The sequence below is a fragment of the Chlorocebus sabaeus genome, chromosome 20 (genome assembly GCF_047675955.1).
Source record: "Chlorocebus sabaeus isolate Y175 chromosome 20, mChlSab1.0.hap1, whole genome shotgun sequence".
In the NCBI taxonomy this organism is placed as follows: Eukaryota; Metazoa; Chordata; class Mammalia; order Primates; family Cercopithecidae; genus Chlorocebus; species Chlorocebus sabaeus.
In genome coordinates, this window is record NC_132923.1 from 134,683,410 (window position 1) to 134,701,021 (window position 17,612).

The following is a 17,612-nucleotide window of genomic DNA, read 5'->3' on the forward strand; positions in this document are numbered from 1 at the left end:
GGCGGATCATGAGGTCAGGAGATCGAGACCATCCTGGCTAACACTGTGAAACCCCGTCTCTACCAAAAATACAACAAATTAGCCAGGTGTGGTGGCGGGCGCCTGTGGTCCCAGCTACTCGGGAGGCTGAGGCAGGAGAATGGCGTGAACCCGGGAGGCGGAGCTTGCAGTGAGCTGAGATCCAGCCACTGCACTCCAGCCTGGGCGACAGAGCGAGACTCCGTCTCAAAAAAAAAAAAAAGTCAAAGAAAAAAACCCAAATGGCATTATATTAGGCATCCCTAAACTCTCTGGCATCACAGGATTTTAAACCACGATCCTATATGGCGTCCAACCCCCCAGGGGGTCTGGCAGGCACCCACAGCCAGGAACAGCCCCCAGGGCCGCCCCCCACAGACCCCACCACTGACCATGAATGATGAGGCCTTCGTCCCTGCGCTGACGGGCCAGGCGGAAAGCCTCTTCCAGCTCCATCTGGGAGGACACCGTGCAAGGGTCACCTGGGTGGGACAGGAGACAGTGCTGAGGTCGCTGAAGGCCCAAGGCAAAGCAGGCTGTGATGGGCCTGCTCAGCACACCAGACGAGGGTCTAGTCCCACTGCTCAGATTGGCCACCTCCCGGCAGGGTTGGAAGGTCCAAGGATGGCCGTCCACACTAGGGAGTCACCCGGCCCCCAGTGCCGCATCAGAGCCACCCAGGATGGGAAGCTGGTGCACTCACAGCCCTGGGCGCCACTTGGAGGGCTAAGCAGTGAGCAGGGCTGAGGACACTCTCCTGAGGTCAGTCCCGGGTGGAGGGAAAGTTCCTTGCCCTCTGTGGCTGGACAGGGACATGGAGGCGTACAGAACCCACGCCCTGCGGGGCTGTATCCAACCCAACGGGGGCGGCATCAGGCTGCACCCACGCGGCCGTGTCCTCAGCCAGCAGCTGCCCACCAGTCCCTGGGCGAACGGGGTCTCTCTGGACGTCTCCCAATCCCCTCCCATCCTTTTCAGGATGTGTGTCTGAGAGAGAGGAGGCGGACACGGTGAGCCCTGGCTGCACGCACCCTCCCCATGGTCCCTAGAGCAGGAAGAGCCCATCGTTCAGAAGCACCTACCGGAAAAGGCCAGGACATGAGAAAGGAGGTCAGAGGAAAAGGTGAGGACCTGCCCAGGGTGGGGCAGGGAGACCCCCTGCAGGCAGTTCAAGACCAGAGCCCTTCCTAGGGGCATCTAGGCCCAGGTCCTTGTTAAGCCTCTGCAGCCAACCTCTTTCCCACCATCCCCCCGGGGAAAAGTTGGCTCCAACAAGTTCAATTCCACGGTTTTAAGTCTCCCCACAGAAGAGGCTGATCACACCCCGCATAAGAGGCTGCCCTGGCGAAGTCCCCTGAGGCTGAGGATACCGGCCGACACGGGACAAGGGCTACCTTCGCTGTCCACCCACTTGAGGGTGAGCGGGTGCTGCTGGTGCAGACGGCACATGTCTCTTACTTCCTCGCAGAGCTCCTCGAACGTTGTGGCGGCGTCCACGCTGGTGATGAAGATGTCCCTGGGGCGGAGGGGACACGGGCATCTGTTACCGGGGGGCGTATTTGAATCAAATTAAACAATTATGACTGATTAACCAAATCATGGATTAGATAAGTGAAACTTTCCCCAAAAACAGTATGAGAGCCTCCCCCCAGCCCCTCCAACACAAAACAGAACCATTAACCATAACCATCATTTAAAAACGACCACCATCGGCCGGGCGCGGTGGCTCAAGCCTGTAATCCCAGCACTTTGGGAGGCCGAGACGGGCGGATCACAAGGTCAGGAGAAAGAGACCATCCTGGCTAACATGGTGAAACCCCGTCTCTACTAAAAAACACAAAAAACTAGCCGGGCGAGGTGGCGGGCGCCTGTAGTCCCAGCTACTCGGGAGGCTGAGGCAGGAGAATGGCGTGAACCCGGGAGGCGGAGCTTGCAGTGAGCTGAGATCCGGCCACTGCACTCCAGCCTGGGCGACAGAGCAAGACTCCGTCTCGGAAAAAAAAAAAAAAAAAAACGACCACCGTCAACTTCCCTGCACAGAGAAGAAAGCGCGACCTACCTGGCTGGAAAGAACGAGGTCAAATTGGGAGAAAAGAAAGTGCCCTCTTGTGCGAGGCCTGGCAACGGCACCTGGTCGGACACCCGTTCAAGTTCACCCAAGTGTGGGTGACCCCGGGATGGACACAAGCTGGGTCGGTGCAGGTCCCCTGGCTTCGGTGAGGTAAAGGAACCCAGTCAGACCTGCTCCCAGACCTCGACAGTGCCAGTGGTGGAGGCCAGACCTTCAGGCGGTGAAGAGGCAGGGGATTAAATAATTCCATAACGAAAGGTCACTCTTTAGACCCCAGAGTGGGGACTGGGTCCGCTGCTGCGGCTACGACAGAAGCCTGGGCAAATTTTTCTTTTTTTGAAAACCGAGTCACACAGTGTCAGTGTCTTTTATCTTCTCAGCCCCAGACAGGACCTGGATCCCAGGGGCTGGAGAAGCTCAGGGACCCCCAGGCACCCTGTGAAGGCTGGCGCTTCTCTGCTGCTAGAAACCCGAGGTCCCCCCATCACCGCCTGCACTGAGCAAGAGCTGGTCTCACCCTGCGTGGAGGAGAGGGACCACCACAGGGCCTAGCTGGTGTTTCCTGAAACTCGGAGAAGGAATCACACCCTTGTGGAACACACCGAAATTTCAGAGAAATCTACGGCTTTCTGACACCCACAAGAGCGCGGGGCAAGAACACAGGGCCTATAAAAAGAAGCCTGAAGGGGTGTGAGACGTCCCAAACCACAGAGATACAGGCTCTGCTCTTTGCAGACACTGCTGGCTCCCCACAAGGTTATCTGAATTCGTCAGACAAGTTTCGAGAAACAAAGTTCTCGTCCCAGACAAGAACTCCAGAGCAACAGAACACAGGATCTATCCACAGCTGCAGCCCCAGCATAGCAGCCCAGGGCCCACCTGCCCCACAGGCCTCACCCAGCCCACCCTGGGCCGCAGTCACCCACCCCTTCCTGCTGGAACTGGCCCCCCAGCACCTGCCCCCAGTACCCGAGCACCCCACAGGAACCAACCTGGCTGGTCTTCGCCACAGCCCGCAGCATCACGGCAGATTAGGAAAGTGAGGAATGGAGGGGTCACACACCCAATACCCTGGGTTCGCCCCAAGCTGACATCCATGCCTGCTGCCTGACCTGGCGTCCAACAGTCCGACCACCAGGAACTCCAGAGTGGGAGTCAGCCATCCCTTCACCTTTGACCCCTTCCTGCCCCATGCCCCCGCCCCCACACAGTCCTGTCCCCAGGTGGAAGCCAGTTTCCTGCCAATCTGGAGGCCAGGTGGGTGGCTCCAGTCAAACCCCAGGACTTGGGAAGTGTCGGGCCACCACTTCCAACCCTATCCCAATCCTGAATCAAACAGCTGCTCTGTGCCCCTCGGCAGGGGTGTCCAGGACCCAGCACCCAGCAGCCAGCTGGGCAGCCAGGGAGAGACTCCTGTGTCTCTGCGGGGCCCAGCACCAAGCCCTGAGCTCTGGTCTCTGGGCTTTGCACACAGAACCTCCCTGAACACAAAAGTTGTCTGAGCTGGGCCAGGCGCGGTGGCTCACGCCTTTAATCCCAGTGCTTTGGGAGGCCGAGGCGGGCAAATCACGAGGTCAGGAGTTCAAGACCAGCCTGGCCAACAAAGTGAAACTCCATCTCTACTGAAACTACAAAAGATTAGCCGGGTGTGGTAGCAGGCGTCTATAGTCCTAGCTACTCGGGAGGCTGAGGCAGGAGAATCACTTGAACCTGGGAGGTGAAGGATGCAGTGAGCCAAGACCACACCACTGCAGCCTGGGTAACAGAGCAAGACTCTGTCTCAAAAAAAAAAAGTCTGAGCTGGAAAAGGGAAGAGCCAGCACCAGTGTTTGCAACTCTAGAAGAATGGGCATCTGAGACTCGGTCTGGGAGCCTGGCCCAGGTCACCTGGGACTCCCTGAAAACACAGGTGTCCGGGGACCCCTCAGGCCCACAGGGAGCCAGTGGGGGAGGCGAAGATTGGATCTCAAGTGTGCTCAGAGGGCCCTGGGGGGACGGGCAAGGATGATGGGGTGGCCATGCCCCATGGGGGTGACTGAAGAGCTCCTCCTTTTTCTAAAGACTAGTCTTCCACGTGTCCACACTCAGCTACCTCCACGGACAGCAGCGTCTCACCCCAGGGACGGAGTTTCTAGGGCTTCCAATAACCCAGTACTCATCCTGGCAACCACTTTCTGGAACTGCGTCATTGCCCTAAGGCCTGAGTGTCCCACCCTACAGCCAGTCCCCTCAGAGAGGCAACGGGTGCCAAGAGGGAAGAGGAGCCAGCATGGGGAGAAGGGCACTACACACTCTCCAGCAGAGAGGAGGAGGACCTGGCAGGGGACAGAGGAGAGAAGGAATGGTAGGAGCAGGGAAGACCCAGAGGGGAGACAGGCCCTGGAACAGGGAGGAAGGTGAAGGAAGAGGTGTGGCAGGGAAGGGAGAGAGGGGAGAGCGGGAAGAGGAGGGAAAACAACAGGGAAGGAGGGAGGAAGAGGAAGGGGTGGGGAGAGAGGGGAGAGAGTCCGGGAAGGGAGAGAAGAGGAAGGGGTGGGAGCCTGGTCTCTCCAGCCCAGGGAAACCAGAGTCACCGGGTGGAATTACACCCACCCCACCACCAAAGTGCTCCCAGGGGCCAAAGCAGGACAGAGGGAGGACGGGGCGGCCCAGAACTCCAGGGCACTGCCCCTGAGCCTTGGTCCCGGGAATCGGGCACTGGAATGCAGGAGGGTCTGGGCCCCTGCAGCCCTGTGGGTGTGGACCTCCCTCTTGCAGGACGCCCCTGACCTCCACACCATCACCTGTTGCCTAGTTTGTTGGCTCCAGGCTGGGAAGGAGACAGCAAGCCCAGGTCCCTGGATAAGTCCAATAGCCAGGACCTCAATCACACCAAGTTTTAACCGGCTGACTTCCAGGTCAAAAGACATGGCTGCCCTACCCCTTTGGGTGGGGTTGGACGGTCAGTTCCCCAGAAATCCCTTTCTTCTGCTTTCTGGCACCAAACCCGACCCCACTGCACCCCGAGGGTTCCAGGTGCTTGCCAGAGGGGGGCTGCAGAGACCCCAACCTTCCCAGAGACAACTGAGCCTCCTCAACAAACCCGGGGCCAAGCAGCCCCAGATGGCTGACCCGAGACCCCAAGACAAGGTTCGCAAGGAGCTGAACCCGCTCAGACTCGCAGGGCACCACAGAGACCCCTGGGGTACTGTCCTGACAGGACATGGCCCAGGGAAGATGTCACCCACGTAACCCTGCCAGCCGTCCCTGCCTCTGGGGCTCAGGTTGCCACCGCGGGGGCTGAGGGCGCACCGGGGCAGGAGCAGCTTTTCAAGATCTCAAGGACCACCCAGTGCAAGCCCGGAGCCCACAGTCCGCTCCCCTCCCTCTCCGCAGCAGCGGCCACCCTCACCGGAGCGGAGGTCCGAGTTCGGGGCTCCTGGGGACGCAGATGGGTGGAAGAACAAACCCACGGGCCCTCCCTTCCCCACCACCCACACTTCGGGGGGCAGCGACCCCTCCGCTGTGCCTGTGAGCCCGGCTACCTGGTGCAGACCCCGCCACCCCCACCAGCGCTGCCCCGGACCCCTCGGCTCCGGCCCCTGACCGCGCCCCCTCCCACAGCCAGGCAGAGGCTTCGGGGGGCGGGTGCGACGCAAGCCCCGGGGCGAGTCTCGGCCGCGCCGTCGCCTCCAGAAACCCCTGTCCCCACCCGACCACCCGGAGCCCTGCCGGGGGCTGCAGTGGAGCCACCGCGCCCGCGCCCCGGGTCTCCGGACTTTGGCTAAAGCGAGACCCCCGGCCGGGTAAACGGGGAGAACATTTAGGAAACGCTGATTTTAAGAAACCCACCAGGAGTTTTTACAACTTGATGAAAACTTTCAATCCTTACAGGTTTGCGGCCGGAATGTCCCCGCCCAACTTTCCAGCGAAAACGTCAACCACAGTGACCCGGCCGAGGAGCGCGCGGCGCGGGGCCGACCCCAGGGAAACCCGGTCCCGGGGAAGGAGCCGGCGCTGCCCACGAGGTGTCCGCGGGTGACGCTCACGGGCGGGGACCGAGGACCTCCCGCAACAGCCCCGGGCCCGCAGCGACCTCGCCGCCCTCTCCCTCCCTCCCTCCCTCCAGCGCAGGAGCCCCGACGGCTGTGCCCTCCCCGCCCTCCCCGCCTCACCCGCCGCCGCTCCCCGCCCTCCCAGCCGCTCACCCTCCGTAATGCGCCTTGAGGCGGACGCGGCCGCTGCTCCCGTCCATCTTGGGGCTGGTCCTGCTGGGCATGGCGCGCTCCGCCGGCCGCCGTCAGCGCTGCGCCCCGGGAGCTCCGGCCATGGCGCGGGGCGGTGGCGCCAGGTGGGGCCGCAGCGGAACGCGGAAGGCAGCGCTCAGGACCGACGGCTCCGGCCCGGCCCGACCAACTCCGCGGAACTCCCCGGAACTCCCACGGCGCGCGGGGCGGCAGCTGGGGGCGCGCGGGGCTGGACCGTCCGGCGGGGGCGGGGGCGGGGGGGGCGGTGTCCGAACATGGCGGACCGAGGTGGAGCCGGCGGCCAATCCGCGGGGCGGGCGGTCCCGGGGCGGGCGGTGGCACCTGCGGCCAATGAGGGCGAGGCGGGGGCCGCCACCTGGGCCAATCCTCGAGGGACCCCCGGCAGCGGCCCAATGGCGAGGCGCGGGCGGGGCTACCTGTCGGGGGGGGGGGGGCGCGGCGCACCTGCACCAATGGGACCGCGCGCGGCGCGGCTCTGCCCGGCAACCGGAGGGGCCCCGGCCTGGGGCACGGAGCTGCGGACTTGGGAACTCGCTGGAAACGCTAGTTCTCGGCCCTCGCCCAGACCCTCCGAATCGAAACTCCTGCGGCGCGCGCCCTGCCAGCCCGAGGACCCCGCCGTCCAGGGGTTTCCTGACATCTCACATATGCCGGACTGAAGCTGCAAGGAGCGGAGAACCCGGCCAGGGTCAGGGACGGGAGGGTCCAGACTCGGGTTCTCTGGGCCCCAGCCCCCGCTTCGCCCCCATCGAATCCAAGGTCCCCTGTAGGGAAGGGCCGTCCACACTCGTGAGTGCAACCGCTCACTCCGCCCAGGTCAAGGACGCGGCATTGCCCCGAGTCGCCCATGACCTTCATTTCTGAAGCCACAGCCTCTTGGGCCTTACTTGTGGGGGGGGAGCTGATCTGGACAATCGCCCTCCAGGCCATTCCACCGCTGCCCAGCTCCCTGCCTCCTGGGCTCCTCCCCTGAAAATGCGGACCAGTTTTCCCTATCAGCGATCCCTTGCTGTCTGTATCCACTGAAGCCCAGACCTGCTGCTCGCAAGACCTCACCCAAGCACCAGGTGGACACCCAGACCCAGCTCCTGACCTCGGCCCCTCTCCCCAGACCCAGCTCCTGACCTCGGCCCCTCTCCCCAGACCCAGCTCCTGACCTCGGCCCCTCTCCCCTGCGAGTGGACCTGCTCAGGCCACGCCCTCGCCCTCGCACCCCTCACCCAGACACAGCCACCAGGACTTCAACCGCGTGCTTTCATCCCGCAGGTGGGGTGCCTGGCGCATCCTTGATGCCAGGCCTTGGGGAGACCTGTGGCCACAGAACTCATGTTCTCCCTAGAGGTGGACAGCGTTCCCCTCTCCTATGCAGAAGCTGTCGTTCTTTCTTCTTAAACACCGTTTGCACCCTCCCTCCACCCACTGACCCATCTCTGCCTCTCTCTACAGCAAAGCTTCTGCCAAGCCGCCCCGCTCCCCCTCTACCTCTCCTGCCACCACCCACTTCCACATTTTAAATACAAGGGTCGGTTCTCAGACGTTTTCTTTTCTTTTTTTTTCTCTTTTATTTGAGACGGAGTTTTGCTCTTGTTGCCCAGGCTGAGTGCAATGGCATGATGTCGTCTCACTACAACCTCCACCTCTCGGGCTCAAGCAATTCTTCTGCCTCAGTCTCCCAAGTAGCTGGGATTACAGACGTCCACCACCACGCCCAGCTAATTTTTGTATTTTTAGTAGAGACGAGGTTTCTCCATATTGGCCAGGCTGGTCTCCAACTCCTGACCTCAGGTGATCCACCTTCCTCGGCCTCCCAAAGTGCTGGCATTATAGGCGTGAGCCACCACGCCCACCTCAGACATTTTCTTGGCCTTTAGCATCAGACTCCTGGGAAGGCTCACACATCCCCCACCCCCGGTTCCAGCTCCCCAAATCTCCCATCCTTTGCCCTCCTGGTCTGCAGCTTTTAAAAGTGTGGAGCCCTGGCCTCAGCCTTTGGCCCACTTCGCATCCCCAGCTCAGATGGTCCCCCCAAGCTCCCAAACAAGGTTCACCCAGCCCCAGGCATCCTCCTAATGAGCCTCTCAGCTGACCTCTTCCCCAACTCGGTGGTGCCCACTCCATCTTTCTGGGTCATCAAAGTCCCCCAGTGGTTCCCATCGCTCCCAGAGGGAAAACCAGCTCCTCTGCCTCGGCCTCCGGGCCTCCTGGCTGCCCCGGCCTCCACCTTTGCATGGTCACTCCCTCTTCCAGGAGCACCGTCCTACAGAGATCTGCTGGACTGGCACCCACATTCCTTGGAGTCTCTAGCATACTTAATGCCCATTTCAGCAATCTACTCCTCACCCCCATCTCCATGGGGCAACCCCCTGTGTATCCCTCACACAGGCACAAAGCCCCATGCCCATCAGCTGGGTGTGAAGGGGGGCAGAGAGTAGAGGGTGAGGGGGTGGCCTGGCAGTGATTCCCAGATTCCCAGTGATGAGTGGGAACCTGTGTCTGCAGCAGCCCCAGAGCCAGGCACCCGTCGGCCCAGCTCCCCTATGCTGGGCCCCATGGCCAGGGCTGTGGCCTCATCTGGAGTCCGGCCTGGCAACATGGCCGGGCACTTCCTGATGGGCAGGGAAGAGCAGGGTTTCGCCTTAGTGGGGTGGTGCCTGGAAGGGGCCACTGGACACCCACAGGACTTCCTGGTTGGTGTTCTGATCCAAGGAGGCAGCAAGGCCTGGTCCTTGATGCCACTGCCCACAGCAGGCAGGACGGACCCTCGGTTGTGTCCTTCCCTGTCACTGGACACCTCTCCCTGGGCCTGCCCCACCCAAGGTCCCGGAGGACCCTTTCTTTTTTTTTTTTTTTTTGAGACGGAGTCTTGCTCTGCCGCCCAGGCTGGAGTGCAGTGGCCGGATCTCAGCTCACTGCAAGTTCCGCCTCCCGGGTTCCTGCCATTCTCCTGTCTCAGCCTCCCGAGTAGCTGGGACTACAGGCGCCGCCACCTCGCCCGGCTGGTGTTTTGTATTTTTTAGTAGAGACGGGGTTTCACTGTGTTAGCCAGGATGGTCTCGATCTCCTGACCTCGTGATCCGCCCGTCTCGGCCTCCCACAGTGCTGGGATTACAGGCTTGAGCCACCGCGCCCGGCCCCCGGAGGACCCTTTCTAACCAGGGACGCCCCTGCTGGGACAGGCCCTTGGCGCTGGCCTCCCCAGGGAGACCCATGCTGCCAGGCAGGAGCCTCCATCCTGAAAGCCAGTCCCAGGGTCACGGCAGTACCCCAGTCCCAGCGAGGGAAGATGGGGGCGGGGCTCTATTATCTGTGGGGTTGGGAGGGAGAGGGCGGCCTCGGTGGACAGTCCACCCCAGTGTCGGACTTTGTTCAGCCCTGATGCCGGTGGAGGGGGTGGGGGCAGATGCAGGTCCCGAAAGGCTCCAGCAGAGGGCTTCGGGCACAGGGGCTGCCCAAAATATCCCGAAAACCTCCCCCCGCACCCCCCCACCGTACCTGCTCTGGCCTCCCCTCGGGAGGCAGAGGCCTCCACTAACGAGATCTGCAAAACAAAGGCCTGACCCGCCCAGGCCCTGGGACCCGCCTCTGGGCAGATGGGGCAGGTCACAGGGAGGTTCCCAGGTCCTCTGCCCTGAGCCTGCGCCCCTGAGAGGCCCCTGAGGGCAGAGGGCGCTTCCTCATAGACCTGCTGGCTGGCGGTGGTGTCACTGTGTTGCCCGGTGACAGATACAGGGTGTTTGCTCTGGAATCTGCCAACGACTCCCATCCAGATCCTGGCCGAGGGCTGGGCCCTGTTAGACCAGGTCCCCACAGCCTCTCCAGGCACCTGGCACACGGGGAAGGAGTGAGTGACTTGGGTAAGGACCCCTCGAGAATGCTGGAATCAGGCAGCCTCCTAAGACTGTGGGTGGGGACAGAGTCATCGCCCGTTGAGCTTGGCACACCGAGGAGGCACAGCCCTGGAATCTTCCAAGGACTTGCCCTGGGGCCTCCGGGGCAGGTGGGGTGTGGAGGTGACCCTTGGAGTGGGCGGGGCAGGCTCTGAGAAAGGCTGTTGGGTGGCCAAAGGCCAGGCTTTCCACCTCGCCGGTTTCTGTAGCTCCCAAATTTTTCTTAAAGTCCTCATATACTTTCATAATCATAAACACCTATTATTTTTTAAATAAAAAAATAAAACGGGTTATAAAAGTCACACTGGCTTTTTAGAAAACTGGAGCAACACAGAAAGGTGGTGTAGGGAGAGGTGAAGCCTCTTCCCAAAACCCCAGCTGAGCAGCGAGAGCCCCGGCGGTGAAGCAGATAGCCTTCCCTCTCCCGGAGCCTGGGACCGCAGGTGGAGGTGCTGGGTGACCGCCGGGCATGGGGTAGGGAGCTGACCGGCAGAGGGCGGTGTGGGCGCAGGGTCTGGCTGAGGGTGGCCTCTGACCCCCGGGCCAAGGTGGCTCTGTGCGGCTGCCAGGCCTACCCTGTGATTTTCCTTAGAAGAGCCCTTTGATGATACCATCGAGTGATGTTGAGACCTTTTAGAAGAGAGGCAGTTTATGCTGTGTGATTCGTCAGACGTCTGGGAGGGGTTGGCTGGGGCCCATGGGGTCCCCGTCACCGCGCCCCCAGCATGGAGGCCTCCCTCATCAGCTTCATAAACTGCATTTGTGCCGGCTCAATGCGTGGGACTGCCCAGAAAGGTGCCCGGCAGGAGCGGGCATCTCACAGAGCCCATGGGGCCCGGGTGGGTCTTCCTGCCAGATGTGAGGCTGCCCTGTGGGGTCCTCCGACGACCATCACAGGAAGGGCCAGGCGTTTGCTGACGGGTTCTGGACACAGCAGCCGTGGGAGGGACTAGCCAGATGTTTCCTTTCTGTGTCAGGGATCATGGGATTTGGAAAAACTGGCTCAAGTGACAATGTCAGCTGCATGGGTTCATTCTATGGATGTTGGTTGAGGGCCTACTGGATGGAGGACCAGGAGTTGAGCCAGGAATACAGCAGTGAGCCGGCCAGGCAGGGTCTCCTCGTGGGACGCTGCTGGAGACAGGCCACTGTCAGAGAACCACAGGAGTGCAGAATGGCCGAGCAGGGCTGACCAGGTCCCCGTGGGAGAGGCTGGCCCCGGGACTGACGATGTGTGCGGTGGGGCAGCCCTGTGGCCCCAGGGAGCAAGGGCTCTGTGAGTGAAGGGCGCAGGGAGTGTGAAGAGGCCAGGCTGCCCCAGCCAGGAGGGTCAGGGGAAGAGAGGGTCAGGGAAGCCTCAGACAGGGTCTGGGGTGTGAGTGCCTGTGTGCTTGTCTGAATCTATATGTGTTTGTGTCTGTGTGCATTGTGTGTGTGCATACATGTGTCTGTGTATCTGTGTTCTCATGTGTGTATAAATATGTCTGTGGTTGTGCATCTGTGTTGACGTATGTGTATCTATGCATGCATGCATGTGTCTGTGCGTGTGGGTTTTTTTTTCCTGCTTTTTGTTTTGTTTTTAGGCAGGCTCTCACTGTGTCACCCAGGCTGGAGTGCAGTGGTGCCATGTCTCGGCTCACTGCAGCCTGGACCTCCTGGGCTCAGGTGATCCTCCCACCTCAGCCTTTTGGATAGCTGGGACCATAGGTACGCACCACCGCGCCCAGCTAATTTTTGTATTTTTTGTAGACAAGGACTACGTTTCCCAGGCTGACCTTAAAACTCCTGGGCTTGGGGGCCGGGCACGGTGGCTCAAGCCTGTAATCCCAGCACTTTGGGAGGCCGAGACGGGTGGATCACGAGGTCAGGAAATCGAGACCATCCTGGCTAACACAGTGAAACCCCGTCTCTACTAAAAAATACAAAAAAAAAAAACTAGCCGGGCGTGGTGGGGGGCGCCTGTAGTCCCAGCTACTCGGGAGGCTGAGGCAGGAGAATGGCGTAAACCCGGGAGGCGGAGCTTGCAGTGAGCTGAGATCCGGCCAGTGCACTCCAGCCTGGGGTACGGAGCGAGACTCCGTCTCAAAAAAAAAAAACCAAAAAAAAAAAAAAAAAAAAACACAAAACTCCTGGGCTCAAGCCATCCTGGTGCCATTGAGCCACCGGCCCAGCCTGTGTGCGTTTCTGTGCCCCCGTGTCTGTGTCTGTGTCTACAGCTGTGCCTGCATCTGCGTGCATGTGCCAGCGCACGTGTGTCTGTCGGTAACTGCGTCCACGCGTCCGTGTGCCCCTCACTCCACAGCCGCCCTCCAGCGCCCGAGTTTCCGGGCGCCATTGCTTCGGCGGCCTTTCAGGCCTGGCACCTTCCCTGCGGGCTGCCTGGCCTCGGGGCGCTGAGCGGGTCCCGGGCTGCCGGCGGCCGCGTGCAGTGCGGAGCTTGCCCAGGAGGGGGCGCGGGAGGGACGCGCGGGGAGACGGGGTCGGGCTGGCGGCGCGTGGAGGCCCGGGGAGCTCGTCCCGCACGTGGGTCCCTGGGCGGCCGCGCAGCGCCGGCTCTGCCAGCTCTGGCTCCGGGGCCTCCCGCCCCACCCCGAGGCTCTTCCTGCTCGGCGCGGCTGCCTCCTTTTCAGCCCCGCCTGGGAGTCCGCCTCGCGGCCACCCTCGTCGCAGCTCAGCAATCCTGGTTTTAAGTCGTCCCTGCTTAAAATCTGCGGATTGGGCCGGGCGCGGTGGCTCACGCCTGCAATCCCAGCACTTGGGAAGAGCGAGGCAGGCGGATCGCTGGAGGCCTGGAGTTTTAGAAAATCCTGGGCAACATGGTGAATCCCGTCTCTACAAAAAGCTTAAAAATTAGCTAGGTGCGGTGGTGTGTGCTTGTGGTCCCAGCTGCTCGGGAGGCTGAGGTGAGAGGACCACCTGAGCCCAGGAGGTGGAGGCTGCAGTGAGCTGAGATACGGCACCACTGCACTCCAGCCTGGGCAACAGAGCGAAGCCCAGCCTCTAAAAAAATAATAATAATAACTTAAAAAATAAATCTTCAGATGGGACCCCACGAATTCAGTCTCTGCATATATGTGTGTAGTTCTCCACAGGTACCTGTGGGGGGTGTGTGTGTGTGTGTGTGTGTGTGTGTGTGTGTAGCTCTCTGTGTGTACCTGTGTCTGTAGTTCTGTGTAGACCTGTGTGTGTGTGTGGAGCTGTCTATGCGTACCTGTGTGTGTGTAGCTGTCTGTGTGTAACTGTGTGTGTGTGTCTGTAGCTCTATGTGTACCTGTGTGTGTGTAGCTCTCTGTGTGTAACTGTGTGTGTGTCTGTAGCTCTATGTGTACCTGTGTGTGTGTAGCTCTCTATGTGTACCTGTGTGTGTGTCTGTAGTTCTGTGTGTTCCTGTGTGTGTGTGGAGCTCTCTGTGTGTACCTGTGTGTGTGTGTCTGTAGCTCTATGTGTACCTGTGTGTGTGGAGCTCTCTATGTGTACCTGTGTGTGTGTGGAGCTGTCTATGTGTACCTGTGTGTGTGTAGCTCTCTGTGTGTACCTGTGTGTGTGTCTGTAGCTCTATGTGTACCTGTGTTTCTGTAGTTCTGTGTGTACCTGTGTGTGTGTGTCTGTAGCTCTCTATGTGTACCTGTGTGTGTGTCTGTAGTTCTGTGTGTACCTGTGTGTGTGTGGAGCTCTCTGTGTGTACCTGTGTGTAACTCTCTGCGTGTACCTGTGTGTGTGTCTGTAGCTCTGTGTACCTGTGTGTGTGTGGAGCTGTCTGAGTGGACGTGTGTGTGTGTGCACGCACATACTGCTGGAGGAGCTGGGCACTGCCACTCCCAGCAGAGCCAACACAGTGAGGAGGAGGTGAGGTTGCTGTGTCCAGGGTTTGGAGAGGCCAGGGGAGGCAAAAGGAGGCTGACCTGGAAGATAGAGCAGCTGGGAGGGCACCCAGGGGAGGCAGGAAAGGACTGGACACTGCCAGGCTGAGCTCTGCGCACAGCTTCCCCAGCTGAGTCTCACCAGGAGGCACAGCCCCTCTCCAGGCCCCGACCCCGCACAATGATGCCTTCCCTTGGAGGACCGTCTGTGTCCGACATCACCTCTGGGACCCTCAGCCCATCCCTAGGAGGTGAGAATCATGACCCTATTCTGTGGATGAGACACCAGGGCCGGGGTCACTCCATGCCTGGTCCAGGTACACACACCGGCAGCGGGCAGGGCCTGGGCAGGGCAGGGATGGGGCGGGACCTCAGGGCCCAGGCTGCTGGGTTACATACTGCATGTCCCCTTCTCTGAGCTGGACATGCCCTCAGAGTGGAGCACCTCTCCTGAGACCTGTGCGGGGACAGAGCGCCGGGACCCGAGACCACCTGGTCAGCACCGTGTGCGGGCCCTGCCTCTCCTGCACTGCGGGGTCCAGCAGTTCCTGCTGGGTGGTGGGCTCCCACCTCCACCGCCCTCAGCTGCCTGGGGTTATTTCAGACACGGTGCAAGGCTGGTGCGTCTGAGGAGGCAGCAGCAGAACCACGGTCACCATGGCAATGCTGGGGACTGTTCCTGGGACTGCTCCACACACTATTTTAGCCTCGTGAAAACAGACAAAATCTCAGTTCACTCAAACCTTCACGGGGAGATGCCGAAGCAGGGGCCGGAAAGGCCTGTGCACCCTCCCCTGAGCTCCTCCCCAGCCTGCCACACCCGTCCACACCAGGCTGGAGGACCCATCAGCCAAGGTCCCTGTGAGACCCGCCCTCCCCAGTTGTCTTTGCCTTTTACTCAAAGACTGAGTGCCAGAGCCCCGGGAGTCCTGAGGCCTGGTGGTGCTTATGAACCGCTCAAGGGCCAGGCTGCCCTAGAAAGACAGGGCCAAGGGCTCGTCCTTTGGATCTCCCGGCCTGGCAAGGATGTGAGAGAAGGGTACTTGTATGCCACCCACCATGGGAGCTGCATCTGGGACCATCTTCTTTTTTTTTTTTTTTTTTTGAGATGAAGTCTCTCTCTGTCACCCAGGCTGGAGTGCAGTGACTCGATCTCAGCTCACTGCAAGCTCCGCCTCCCGGGTTCACGCCATTCTCCTGTCTCAGTCTCCTGAGTAGCGGGGACTATAGGCGCCCGCCACCACACCCAGCTAATTTTTTTGTATTTTTAGTAGAGATGGGGTTTCACTGTGTTAGCCAGGATGGTCTCGATCTCCTGACCTCATGATCCCCCCACCTCGGCCTCCCAAAGTGCTGGGATTACAGTCGTGAGCCACCACGGCCTGCCCTGGGACCATCTTCTAGAAAGCAGCCTGACAGAAGGCACCCAGAGCCTCAAAGATGGCCACGTCATCTGGTCTCACAACTCCACTTCTGGGATCCATCTCAAGGAAAGACCTGGAAATGCAAGCACTGCTGTGAACCAGAGGTCTTCCTCCACGTCAGCCGCCAGGACCAAGGTGGGGGGCGACTGTGGCCGGCAGCAGAGTGGGGTCCACTGTGGACTCTGCTTGGCTGGTGGCTCTGTGGCCTTTGAGATGGAGAGTTTCACATTCACACAGCACACACACACGGACATGCATGCACACATCCACACACATGCAGATGGCACACATGCACACACAGGCACACTTATGCCCATGCCCACACCACGTGCACACACAGTACGCGTGCACACACATGCACACACCCACACACAGCACACACATGCACAGACAGCACGCATGCACACGTGCAGGCACATACTCTGTTGCTCCCCAGGCAAAAGCAGCTCTGCTGGGACAGAAGGAGCCATGCCCCCTGCCAGGTGGCACCGGCCCCAACAAGCCAGCAGATGGATGGACAGGGCCCTGCCCAGCAGGGAGGCTCCAAACCCCAGGCCTTGCAGCTGCACTGTGTACCAGCATCTCTCTCTTTGGAAAGTGTCCCAGCCCCTCTTGCAAGGAGCAGACCTGGGGACCTTGTCACCAGCTCAGGAGTGCCCTGCAGGGGCGAAGGGGTGGGGCTCTCCTGGTGCAGCGGCTTCTGCCGACCAGGGCGTGGACTGGCCTGGGGGGCACTCGGGGAAGCTCCCTAATGCAGGTCTGAGGATGTAGGGGGTATCTGAGCCAGCTGGACTGGAACCCTTCCCACTCTGTGGTCAGGCGCTGGTCCCTTCACTTTGCTGGTACTCGGGTTCCTCCTGTGTGAGGCGGGAACTGCACCACAAGTGGGTGGGGGCGATTCACGGGCTCGAGCTGTCAGCCCGATGCCCGGCTTGTTGCAACGCTGTCTCATGTGGCCGAGTTGTGTTTGCTCGTGGTCGAGCTGTGTCCTTGTTGTGGCTCTTCTGACCTGAGCATTGCTTGGATACCCAGGGTGTATCCACTGCCACTGGGTCCCAGGCCCACTCGGGGCTGCGAGCCGGCTCCAGCCAGCCCCGTCTCTGCTTCACGGCTGGGAAAGTGGGGAACCCCAAGGCCAGAACAAGTCCTATGGGACCCAGGTCAGGCCCCCAGCAGGGCAGTCCTCAGCCCTTCCCAGGGACACGTGGGGTGGGGGGCACGGTTAGAGGCCATGGAACTGGGAGGGGAAGAGAGTATTGCGGTTTAACTCTCTTCCATCCCTTCTCCCTTCTGGAGCCCCCATGTACCAGGCAGCAGGAAAAGCAATAGCTCAAGTCCCTCTGAACCCATCATTCGAATAAGTGCTCAGGTTCTCCTCAGTCTTCAGCAGTGGCTGATCCGTCTTATGTCCCCCACGAGATGACATCTGGGTGTGGAGGGAAAGGGGCTCCTGCGTCCCCCACGAGATGACATCTGGGTGTGGAGGGAAAGTCAAGGCAGAGGCTTGGGGGGCTCCTCAGATCCAAAAGTGCCCCAGACCCTCGCTGTACCTGGCTGTAGAGTGGCTGCCCTGAGGCTTGCTAGGCGAGGTTGGGCAGCTGGGACCCGGGCATTCTGTTTGCACCCACAGCTGATACTGTGGTGGAGGAACTGTCTGGAGCTGTGAGGGACCTGAGACTGGACAAATTAGCTGGCCCCAGTCGCATGGATGCTGGCAGAAGACACAAGACTCCTGGGTCAGAGACAAAAGACTGTTTTTTCATTTTTTTTTAGACGGAGTCTTGCTCTGTCGCCCAGGCTGGAGTACAGTGGCATGATATTAGCTGACTGCAAGCTCCGCCTCCCGGGTTCACGCCATTCTCCTGCCTCAGCCTCCCGAGTAGCTGGGACTACAGGTGCCCACCACCACGCCTGGCTAATTTTTGTATTTTTAGTAGAGACGGGGTTTCGCCATATTGGCCAGGCTGGTCTCAAACACCTGACCTCAGGTGATCTACCTGCTCGGCCTCCCAAAGTGCTGGGATTACAGGCCTGAGCCACCTGGCCAGAAACGGAAGATTTGATCTGGTGACAGCAAGTGCCTGACCAGGCCCCTTGCCTCCAAC

General features: G+C 60.5%; 1 protein-coding gene across 1 annotated transcript in view; it reads right to left on the minus strand.

Annotated features, from left to right (window-relative positions):
* PRKCZ (protein kinase C zeta) overlaps positions 1–6,590 on the minus strand; it is a 142,640-nt gene extending 136,050 nt beyond the window's left edge. The window contains exons 1-3 of the mRNA XM_073007928.1: positions 6,277–6,590; positions 1,413–1,534; positions 411–500 (exon numbers count right to left, since the gene is read on the minus strand). Coding sequence (XP_072864029.1) covers positions 411–500; positions 1,413–1,534; positions 6,277–6,347 — 283 coding nt within the window. The 5' untranslated portion in view covers positions 6,348–6,590. The remainder of the gene's footprint in view (positions 1–410; positions 501–1,412; positions 1,535–6,276) is intronic.
* Positions 6,591–17,612: the final 11,022 nt, after the last annotated feature.